This window comes from Mytilus galloprovincialis, chromosome 5 (assembly GCF_965363235.1).
Source record: "Mytilus galloprovincialis chromosome 5, xbMytGall1.hap1.1, whole genome shotgun sequence".
Lineage (NCBI taxonomy): Eukaryota > Metazoa > Mollusca > Bivalvia > Mytilida > Mytilidae > Mytilus > Mytilus galloprovincialis.
In genome coordinates, this window is record NC_134842.1 from 88,066,788 (window position 1) to 88,079,419 (window position 12,632).

At 31.4% G+C, this 12,632-nt stretch overlaps 1 protein-coding gene across 1 annotated transcript; it reads left to right on the forward strand.

The window, feature by feature from the left end:
• Positions 1-9,037: 9,037 nt before the first annotated feature.
• LOC143074820 (TWiK family of potassium channels protein 7-like) lies at positions 9,038-12,283 on the forward strand. The gene is made up of 2 exons (XM_076250074.1): positions 9,038-9,713; positions 11,515-12,283. The coding sequence occupies exons 1-2, from the start codon at positions 9,050-9,052 to the stop codon at positions 12,183-12,185; spliced, it is 1,335 nt and encodes a 444-aa protein (XP_076106189.1). The 5' UTR covers positions 9,038-9,049; the 3' UTR covers positions 12,186-12,283.
• The last annotated feature ends 349 nt before the right edge of the window (positions 12,284-12,632 follow it).

Sequence of the window (12,632 nt, forward strand, 5' to 3'; positions counted from 1 at the left end):
TGAATTCATTATTATTCGTTGGATACCAATTTGCTTGGTTTTTGTTGGTACCAGTGAACCACGAATTCAAATGTTCAACTAATAACACATATTCTATAAGCTTTGTACACAGAAATTGGCAAAACCACGAAAATGCAAGTTTTCCTTCATCCACGCAATTTCATACCCACGAAAATAAATGATTCCACAGTATACAGCGATTCGATAGATGCCACACATGGAAGATGATCTGTTTACCCGTCCGGGGAAGATGCAATCATTTCAATTTTAATGGGGTTCGTGTTGCTTAATCTGTAGTTTTCTATGTTATGTTTTGTAGACCGTTGTCTATCATTTGGTCGTTTGTCTTTTTTGTCATGACATAGGTAGTTTTTTTCGACTTGAGCGTGAGAATATCTTTTTTTTTATTTTTCTTTCTTTTATATCGTAAGGAAATGTGTTGAAAAAAGGAAATTATATTATAATTTTGAATTTCTATATTTTATTAATTGTTATAAAAAGATACAAATGTAGTATTATAGTCAATGAAACAACTGTTATATCCCTTTGAGACAAAAGTTTGTGAATATATTCAACTCTAAGTCATCATACAGTTAAACAATATGAATCGTGCAGTGAGTTTCAGTTATTAAGAGCCCCAGTGCGAAAAAATGTGGACCAATTGGAACGAGTAAACCAATGTCGTTGTTCATGTTTAATGTATAAAAAAAACATATATATGAATGACGGAATATAAAAGAACAACCGACTATAAGGCTTCTGCACTGGGGCTGGTTATTTTGTAAATATATATGTTGATGTATTGTATTTTAAATGTTTTACTGATTTTTTGTACATTTATTTTTAATTCAAGTGCTTTTTGCTTAAGGATTTGACATGATTTATGCTTTTTACATCTAAAAATGTCTGTATTGCACTTTTCTGTGCTGTAATGACAAATTACTCGACCTACATATTTCGAGTTTCTCCGTGATTTAGTCACTGAACAACTAGGGAAATTATCCTGTGAATATGTATAAGTCGTTGCATTGGCTAGTTTTATTGTTTATAGTTTATACCAACATTTTTTGCAAATATATAGCCAATATTAAAAAAAGATGTGGTATGATTGCCAATGAGACAACCCTCAACAAGAGACCAAAAATGACACAGAAATTTACAACTATAGGTCACATTACGACCTTCAACAAAGTGCAAAGTCAATTATAAAAGACTCCGAAATGACAAGTCACATGATTCTCGCACGAATCTGAAACATTAATTACATATTGTAAGTTGTCTTGGAGTCGTGAGTTAGTTTCAACATTCTGCTGGAGCTGTTATTTGATGGAAACAAATTGAGAGTATAGTCCTCAGTCAAACTTTTCACGACACATATACTTGTATCTATGCCCATCGTTGTAGTAATTGTGTACATGGATAGATGTAAAGGATCAATTTTCATCTTAATAGTTTATATTTGTCATTTATTAGATAAGAAAAGGGATAGTGTAGCATGTTACTTATTAAAGTTATTGATTGGAATTTGAAGAATGTTTTCTACATAAAAAATCGTATAGCTCTCTCATCATTATCATTATTATTGATATTTAAATGGTTGTATTTGTTAAATTTGATATATGCCTTTTGTGCTTCTTTTTTTTTAAATATTTGTTTGTTTTTGTTGTGATTAAGATGATAACACAATGTTGACTGCTTTTTTGACATTTTTACCAATCATATCTGTTTGTTTTGTTCACGTATTGTTGTCAATATAATGAAATGAGATGCGACTGTAATCCAAGTGAGAGGTTTAGCTAGCTATAAATCCAGGTTCAATCCACCTTGTTCTATATAAATACTTGCCTGTATCAATTGAGGAATATGATAGTTGGTATCCATTCTTTTGATGTATTTGAGCTTTTGATTTTGCCATTGGTCAGGGACTTTCCGTTTTGAATTTTCCTCGGAGTTCAGTATATTTGTTACTTTACTCCTTAGTTAACGTATTTTCGACAGTTTTATTTTTTGTTAACAGCCAAGTACAAGTTTAAATTTATTTTACAAATTTTTTGAACGATTTTTATGCATTTTTGTGAAGGTACTTTTTTTTCTGTTGAACGAATAAGAGAAATAGAGTCAACATTGAAATAAAATAAGAACTACATTACAGAAATCTCTTAAATTATACAGCTTATTTAAAAAAACAATTAAAAAAAATATATGTCACCGATGATCAGGTAAATATGGTATTTCAATTTGAATTTTTGGCTGCAATGTTTATAGCCTCGACCATCCTGAAGTCTTTTTTTTTTTATTGTTCTTTGTGAAATATGCCCTTTATGATCAATGATTTCATTGATGAGAATAATACCATAATTTATCAATAAAAGATAAACTGAACATTTTCTTTAGAATCTAATATTTTTATTATACATTTGCTGTCTAATGTTTTCAAAGTTTGTGTCTGGTATTATGTTTGTTGGGGTATTGTTTGCTTTGAAACAGGTCTTTATATATTCAAATAAGGAAGATTTGTTACTTAAAATTGGTAGGGTGTTTCTGTTTTTCAAGCATTATTTGAAATATAACACTGTTTCTACCAAATGTCTTAAAATAATATGTTGGAATGCCTTTCTTAATAGCCAATTCATTTGTAGTTAATCGTTTAAACTATGAATCTGTAATGTATTTCAGAAATTGTCAATTTCTGTCATTTTCAGATACCATTTTGGGTGATCTGTGATAAGGGTTTAACATTTTCTTTTCTTGTTTATTGTTCCATATGACACTTACGTATAGTTTTTTTTTTTTTTTTTTTTTTTTTTTTTTTTTTAAATCTTTCATGTTGATGAAGGGGACGGAAACAATCAATGCAATGCTAAAAAAGTAAGACTGGGTATAATAAGTGACTTAACATTTGTTATCCGACCTATTATGTTAAATTTCTTTTTTCTCAAATCAAATATTAATTTTTAATACTGTTCATTATTGTTACACTATTTAATGTATCATGCTTGTCGTTATTTAATCCAAAGTAGAGATGTTTTTGTTCTTTGCCACATGGTATATTCTGAAATACTTTCTTTACAATGTTTGAGTTTACCCTACCATAAACCTTCTGTTCTATATTTATTGAGTTTTAAAGAAGAAGGGTTTCGAATATTTTTGAGGTCCAATGATAGGGCTATTTCATTTTTAGAATTGAGAAAACGAGTCATCAGCCAGTTGACTAAACATTTTATCATCTTTGTTTACATGTTGTCTCCTATTTTTTATTCTTTAAAACCTTGTCAAATTCATGTTCACCGATTTGACTCAGATTCTCATATGTGATTGATAACAATGTAAAACATGTATCCAAACTGTTAAAAATGTAAATTAAACAAAATACAAAAATATGCAGCTTCGTTTCGTGTATATTTTAGTCCAGACGCCATGTTATTAACTGTCGAGTTGACCTCCAAATGCCATACCTAAGAAATACAAACTTTGAAGTCTTTGGTTTGAAATTGCTTAATATCGATACAAAAACTATCCAACTAGCAGCATGCATGATTCCACAAAACAACAGAGAGTGTTTACAATCGAGAAAATTGTTTAACCCTTGAAATACATTATCAAATTAATTTCATTATACATATGATCTGTTTAATGAAGTCGTATATATGCATACTAATTGTTTTTGTTAGATATTATATATATATATAGTTGAATGCAATCGATGTTGTAAGATCTAAACTGTCGTCACCATTGAAATTTTAAAATATTCACAAGTTCATTTCCACATTACTACTGTAAAAGCAGAAATTTTCGAGGAAGATATAATTTTGTTTATTTGGTGGAAAGAATATATCCACGAAATTAAAACCCCCTCGAAAATGTAACCTCCATATAATACCACTTACATTTTAGGAAACCACGAAATTAAATATAAACCCCCATGAAATCTTATAGAGAGACAAAACCACGAAATTTTAACCCCACGAAAATTAATGCTTCCACAGTATTTTTGTCTGAAGCATATCTTTGCAGTCTCTATTTTAAATAGCTATATAATCTACGTCATTTTTGAATTTTAGAATTGTACAAGCGTCTTTTAGTTAGGTTTTAATTTATTCATCTAATTTTAAGATTGTTATTGTTTAATTAGAATAGATTAATATGATTCATTTTACATTATAATCAAACTGATGAAGGATATATGTTACATATATCCGGAATTTTTATAGACAATTATTTTTAATGTTTCCTCTTTTTTCATTGGTGTTGTTTTGTTCACTTTCTAGGCGTTTTTTATATACAATTATATTTTCTGTTATCAGATTTAATATTTTGTATGCATGTTTTACAGTTCTTTGTATTATTGTATGTACAACTATTCATTTATCTTAGTAACATGTAACTTATCACCAGTAGCTTGTTGTATGTCGACATTGTTGGAAAACGTCAGACAATATTGTTATAGGTATCTTGTTTAAAACAATATCATATTTTAATAAAAGAAAAAAGCTATATTAAATATGTGCTATAGACTATTTGTTTAAATATGATGATAATACTGTCAATGAGACAGAACAAATGACGTTGAGGTTGATAACTAAGGTCATTGTACGGCTTCCAACATTGAGCAAAACCCGTGCCGTGCCACAAAGTGATATATTTAAATTCTACGAATTTAATAATTGTAACGGCATAAGTAGCAACATTCCAGCAGCACTTGCATGCATGCATAGTTCATGTCTACCAATTGATAAGATATACCCGGGCTTGCATTTCCTATCACAATTTCCTCGATAGAGGGTTGCAGCTCACAAGTAAGCTATTTAACCAAGAGTTCCAAATGGTGAAGTTGAAATCATCCCTTGGTAAGTTTACGGATGCCATCACGAGTTAGTTGACCGTAATGGAATAACCGTTTCACAGATGATATCGGATATCGGATATGTTCCTTCTGTCGTAACTACAATCCTTTCACTATTTCATGAATGTGACCTGCAGAATTAGACTATTTCCCATGTAAGTAATATCACGTGCAACACGACGGGTGCCACATGTGGAGCAGTAGCTGCTCACCCCAAGTTTTTGGTGGGGTTCGTGTCGATTAATCTTTCTATGTTGTGTCTTCTGTACAATTATTTAAAATAAAATTGAGAATGTAAATGGAGAATGTGTCAAAGAGACAACAACCCGACCAAAGAGCAGATAACAGCCGTAGGTCATCAGCAATGGGTATTCATTGCACCGATATATTCCTGCACCCGGAAGCGTGCTTCAGTTGGCCCCGAAACAAAAATGCATACTAGTTCAGTGATATTGACGTCATACTAAACACCGATATATATATATAAAAAAAACTTAGTTATAAATCATACAAGACTTACAAAGACCAGAGGCTATTTTGTTTGTATTTTGTTTGGTTATCCATGGCGTTGTCAATTTTGTTTTGGATCTGTGAGTTGATTGTCCCTCTGTTTACTTTTTACCCTCTTAAATACGAAATAATTTGCAAACAAAAATTTAATATACTGCCACGAATAACAACCACTTAATTACTAGCTCCTTACTTAACTTGGTACCGGCAAAAAATCGGTGTGGTTAAACATGTTTGCAGTCGTCGACTGTTCCCTTGGTGACAATACAACATTTTTAACAAATTATTATGAAATTTGTTTTTACTCAACTGACAACGTTGTTTAAAGATTACACAGCACTCCAAGGAGATAACTCTGTAAAAATCAGCTGAACGTTTTAATCATTATCCATTTAAGCTTCTAAATGATAAATAAAAATCATTGTTTATCGAACTGCTATATATCCAGTGAAATTGTTCCGATAAAGTGTTTTGAAACTTTATGTTTATGTCAAAGGGTTAAATAAATATTTTGTCAAAGTATTATGAAAATAAAACGGGCATAATTTATTTTAGTCAAGTTGTTTGGTACCATTTTAATCTGAGACATTATCAGCAAAATAATTGATCACTATTAGATCACACATAATGTTAAAACCCAAAGGATTTGAAAACTCGATACTGACAATTAGTACAATGATTTCTCTGATGTATTGGAACTGCACTAAGGTTATAAATTATACATGACAATGATTACAACTGCATAATATTCGAAAATGATAATTAAAAACAAATGAATATCTATACATAAATCGGTATAGTTTGCAACATAGACACAATTGTCGGCACTAATGGAAGGTTAAAATTGACTACGAATTGCAAGTCAGGTAGGCATGGCGAGATTTTATTGATATTTTGTAGAAATTTAGTTTTGCAAATATATAGTAGTTTGTTCTATTTTTGGTTACAACCTACATGAATTTAGCGATTATTACAACCTTTAAATGTAATGACACTAACGTTTGAATTGATAATACGAAAATAGTCATCTACAAATCTTAAGAATAAACATTTCATTGGAAAATGTGTATACCGTCTTTTAATGTTAAAAGGGGTGGGGGGCGTCTTCATCTTTGTGTTCTTTAATATTGTAAGTACTTTCGTTATATGTTTAACTTTTAAATTTCTATTCAATATATTTAAGCACTTCATTTCTCACTATTCTTTTTTTTTGCTCTATTTTTCTCCGTTTAAAATTATTTCATGTTTATTTGTCAGAATATTTTTTCCTTTATTCTCTATTATGTAAATCCCATTCAGACCTGAATTGAACAATTCGTTCAAAAGGAAAAATTACTAGATTTGTAATTGCTAGCAATAAAGGATGGCACCTCGTTTCCCCATTCCCAAAACGCTTGCAACATTGGCACATGACAGGGACATTATTCTAAAAGAACCACTGAATTTGACTTGCCTAATATGCATGTACATGCTACTTTAAAAAAATCCTAAATTCGGAAATGTTGTTTAAAAATTCAATCTCAAGTCTTTATATGAGACAACATTATTAATTTATTATAACTGATAAAACATAAATTAGTCGTAATAAGTGACTACATAAAAAAATGTGATGTCCCTAACTATGTGAATAAATGTTTGGAAATTTTGACTAGTATTTTTAATTTCAATTTAGGCTTTCACAATGAAGAGACGCTTTTTTCATGGACATGTTTTTTCACTATTCAAATGTATACTTTACAGAGGTGTCAGGAGAGTGTTTTATTACATCTCCTTTTAGTATTGATCGTGTCAATGCAACACTGCATGCAGTTGATTCAGCTGATCAATAATAATTATTTTCCATGAAAACTTATATCCGTAAACTAATCACTTAATCTACTGTTAACAAAGAAAAACGTAGACAAGTAATTAAATAATATAACAGACGTGCAAAATAAACATTTGATATGCATGGACGGTAATATAACTATTCAATTACTTTGAAAATAGTGTATGGCACGAAACATTCACCATTGTGTGTTTATGAGGCAAACGAGGATTTGGGATGTGAAGGGTTTGGTTTTAATTTATTTTTAGGTTCTTATTTTTTGGGGAAAACAAATATGTTCATGATTCATGTAGAAATGCGGCAGTCTTAAGTGAAAAAACAAATCACGTTTTATCCCAACAAAGGAAAAGTCGGTTTCTATGATAGTTTCACGTATATGTCTGATTTAATAGTTGCTTCTGTTTCCTGATTTTAATCTGTTTGTATTTTATCACACTTCAGATAGGAAAACGAAAAAGGGGGGAGAGCATATTAAATGGAGTGGTCACAGTTCTTTTTTTTTATTTTCGTTAAAGTGTATTCAAAGGATCAAAGCAAATTACAATAATATTGATCGTTTCTTTATCAGTCCTGGCATACAATGGACAGCTTTTTAAACCCATGGTTAGAAACATGGAGTATTGAAAGGGTTTCTTTGGTTGATTCGCATTCTGAATATTTAAACACTGTAAAACAGAAAGACAAATATAAGAAGTCTAAAGCTGATACTGTTTGCTTAGATCCTAAATCAAATACTTTATTCTGGCCGTGTTTTCTCTGAAGTCAAAAAGAACAAAAGAGAGACAAAAGGTACCAAAGCGATATTTAAACTCATTGGTGAAAGACAAATTAGCAATGCAATGGCAAAAATGAATAAAGGCCAAAAAACATACAACAGTATACAAACACCACACACAAAACTATAGATTTATTAACAGGAACACCAACCAAAACCAGGCGTTTTTTGGGGGAATGAAGAATATCCATGGCTTTTTCTACAAAGATAGGATATACATATATGTATATATATATCCACGGGGGACAAATGATGAACACTCGTATTGGTCAGCACGAAAAGTGTTAAATGGTGCATAGTCTACCGAACGAGTATGATAGTTAAAAACGGTGGAGAACAAATCAAAATTATATACACTGTGAAATAAAAACTTATGATTGATTAGGAAAAAATATCATTTGTTAAAGGATTAACCACGATAAAGGTATTTGATACTTAAATCAAGAGTTCCAAATGGTGAAGTTGAAATCATCCCTTCGTAAGTTTTACGGACGCCATCACGAGTTGGTTGACCGATATAGAATAACCGTTTCGCAGATGCTATCCGATATATTCTTTATTTTGTAACTACAATCCCCTTCCCATTCACGACCTACCTAATTAGAGTGTTACCCGGATCTGTTTTAATATCAGCAACACGACGGTTGTCACCTCTGGAGCAGGATCTTCGTACTCTTCCGGAACACCTAATATCACCCCCAGTAGTTGGCGGGGTTCGGGTGTCTTAGTCTTTAGTTTTCTATGTTGTGTCTTGTGTACTTTTATTTGTCTATTTTTTTTATTTTTTTTTAGTCACATGGTATGTCAGTTTATTTTCGATGCATGCGTTTGACTGTCCCTTTGGTATATTACATCCCTTTTTTTTAAAGGTTTCACAGATTTATTGTTTGAAATTCACGATTTGAGGGGAAATAAATTATTGTATTCCACTATTATAAATTGAAACGCATTTGTCACGTTGCTCTAGAATTAGTCTAAACGATATAAACCAATTGTTTAATTACGTGGTCAGTTTATTTACGTTTTGTGTCCTTATCTAACATTTCGTTCTTATACCACAATTTTATATTTGTTGCAGGTGTTCTTAGATAAAATGTCGACAGATTGTTTTACTGATATTTCAAACGACGCATGTGTCACCACAGATATGTCAATACAAGATCTGAAGGATTCCGAAAAGCTTGAAATGTCAATTGCAGAATCCAATGAAACCTGTATCATCAGTGATATATCAGCTAATGATATAAATAGGAGAAATTCGTCGTCATACAACACTGTAGGCGCAGGCAACGACACTAATGACGTCATAAACCCAATGACAGAGAAAGAAAAAGATAAAAAAGACATTCCAAAGTCAGCACAAATCAAAAGAAAGGGGAAAGTACTTTTGAAGAAATTTCTAATATTCCTATTTTCTCACGTAGGTTTGACATGCCTGGTTATAGGATATTCAATTTTTGGTGCCATTATTTTTCAAAGCTTGGAGCAAGGAAATGAAAAACAAAGTAGAATTATTACTACAAATCTCAGAAAGGAGACATTAAATGATCTTTGGAATACGACTTATCTTCCTGATATTTTCGAGAAGCCAAATTGGACGGGAAGGGTGGAAAATACCTTACGCCTTTTCGAAAAGCAAATCTACATAGCTACAACGCAACTAGGATGGGATGGCATTTCAGACGAGGCCGTGGGTGAGCTGCACTGGTCCTTTACTGGTTCCTTGTTATATTCAGTCACTGTTATTACAACAATAGGTAAATTATGAACACAATTCAGTTAACAAATTCAAACTTCCAAACATTATTCTTACATCTGATCGTTAACACCTGCTTTGTCACCCTTTCAAGTTCTCTCAAGTGTGTCTTTTTATATATTTGCTTCAACTATTGTGATTTCAATAATATTCGTTAGATACTTATTTTCGTGGATTTCGTGGTTACATGGGAACCAAGAATCCAAATTATCAACGAATTACAAATTTTCTAAAGAAATGCATGTAGAATTTGCCAAATCCACGAAATCAAATATCCATGAATATGCAAATATTTCTTCAAACCACGAAAATTTGTACCTACGAAAATAAATGAATTCACAGTATTCACGTTTATGATTACACCTCTTCATATTTACATCTTCTCGACCAAGGTAGATTATGTCATAACAATTAAAATAGATAAATTTATTTGGATTTGATCTATACTAATTTTTACGGTATTACTCATACGTGAAATGTCAAATGTCCTGACTTATCATGTGTGATGATTTCATTCTATGTATTGTATATGGAAATTATATTTTTCAATCAAGGAAATTGCCTTATTTTGCAAAAAAACGAATACTTTGGAGGCTTTTCATGCGTTGTGATCAATTAATTCACCCACCAAACGTTATGCATATTTCAGTTGAGTTGTTATAATGAATTTCTATCAATGTGCGGAAATGTAAAGGGAAGTCGCCAAGCGAGATGAGAATTTATAAAAAAGATAATGCAATATTTTTATGGGACTTATATTTAAATATGAATGTACCATAATTGATATGAGTAGAGGTCTTGGAACTATTGTTTACTTTTGATTGTTTTTTTTTGTTAATTTTTTTCCAATACTTTATAACTGTTTGACATATTGATGAACATTTGTATATTGTTCAATGCTGTCGAATGATCTCCCTGACCTTTGTATGCCTGTAGGTGGTGGTCTTATTGACATAAACTATATATTTATGTATGTTCATATGTACCAATATCGGTGTGTTTTGTTTTGTTTTGAATGAGTCGCAGCGATTCGACTTGAGATCAATCGGGTTTAAAGGTTATTGAACAGTCTTACTGTGATGAAGCAACATCTTCAAAAAAGAATAGTAATGATATTAGTTTTACTCCATGACATATTCGACTTAAGGTAGATCAAAAGTATAGACTTTTTTAGACAGAATTTTCTCATTTTTGCCAAAAATGAAGATTTTACTATGCTTTTTTCAAAAAAAAATAAAAAATAATGGGTCACCGTGCTATTTTTCATGCTATGAGTCGTTGAAAATTGCCTTAATTTGATTAGATTGTTCATTAAATAACAATAAATAAAAAAAAAATCTATAAGATAGAATTTTGAAATAAATTGTGAGAAGATATGTTTTATTATATTTTAAGAAAATAAAAAGAAAAAAATGTTGTCACCGAACTTGTTTTCATACAACAAGTAAAAATTAAAAAAATCCATATTAGTTCAGGATAAATTTTTTACTAAAAAAGTTATCTCCCCTTGAATGGCTCATTTGAAAAAATAAATGATATTTGTTTAAATATTTTGAATAATACAATAAACCACCAAGTTTTCTTTATATAAATTAACAGTCAAAGCATTTATTTACAAATTTGTCTCCAAATTTGCAGATTTGGGCAAATAACTAGACCGATTTTGTACTGTGATTGTGCAAGCCAAGATGGACGGACGCAATCTTTCTTTTCCCCAAGTTCAGGCGAAAATTTACCGATTTGTCTTGTATTCACTTCTCCTGTGTAAAGCAAACAGTAATCATCAATTTATTCTGTTTAAGGTTATGGACACATTACACCTAAAACTGAATGGGGACGAATTGTCACAATGATATATGCATTCTTTGGAATACCACTTACATTGTTGTGTCTTGCAAATATTGGATCCCTTCTAGGGAAAGGATTTCAGATCTTTTATAATAGAATACCAGTTGTTAGAAATAAACGAGATTTTGGTATTGGGAATGCTTTACCACTTCCCCACACAACTATCCAGCATAAAAAGGTCAGAGGTGAAGACGGGACTATAACCGAAGAAAAAAATTTAATAGTTTATATACCGTCTCGTACTCTGCCGCCTCCACAGCACGTGCCCATAATTGTTTGCAGTTTACTTGTTATAACGTATACACTGATTGGCACATTGCTTTTTCATTTATGGGAAACCAGTTGGGACATACTAACGTCTGCTTACTTTTGTTTCATCACCTTGTCAACGATAGGATTCGGTGATGTTGTACCAGGACATAGTTTAGACTCGTGGCAAAGTCAACCAAAACAGTTTATCTGTGCAATTTATCTACTATTTGGATTAACACTCTTAGCTATGTGTTTTGATCTTTTGCAAGAACAGGTGAGAACCTTTGCTAGATGGTTTGGTGAATGTCTTGGTATTGTTGAAGTTGAGGACGACGAAGAGGACGAAGAAGATACAGAACACTATCCAAATTAGATATTTTTTCCAGCTTATAAGCACAATGCGTTACGGTCATGATATATTAAATGTGTCAATTCATTTTATGCATACAACTGCTGGATGAAAACATTGGGAATTAAAAATCGTAAGGACAATTTTTTTTTTGAATTTCTAAACAAATGGCAACTTGTTTGTATTGTAGTGATCAATTTGCTACCGCTTCGATATCGAAAAAACGTCGTTTTATTACTGTACAACACGACTACATATCGAGAAGGAAGGAATATCTATGGTATGGGTCTTTGGAAAAGGTATATCAAAAAACATATTCGGTGGATTTTACCTTTACTCTACATGCTCTTTAAAAACATTGCTCTATTTTAGGGAAGTGGTTTTGATAAAACAAGAAAAAAGGCGGCACACATCAAAGTGGTATTACCACTCATACGTCGATGACAAACTTATTACGCAGAGTTTCAGCAA

Coding starts and splice junctions, on each gene's coding strand:
- LOC143074820 (XM_076250074.1), top strand. CDS start 9,050: ATGTCGACAGATTGTTTTACTGATATTTCAAACGACGCATGTGTCACC. Junction 9,714..11,514: donor CACTGTTATTACAACAATAG/GTAAATTATGAA, acceptor ATTCTGTTTAAG/GTTATGGACACATTACACCT.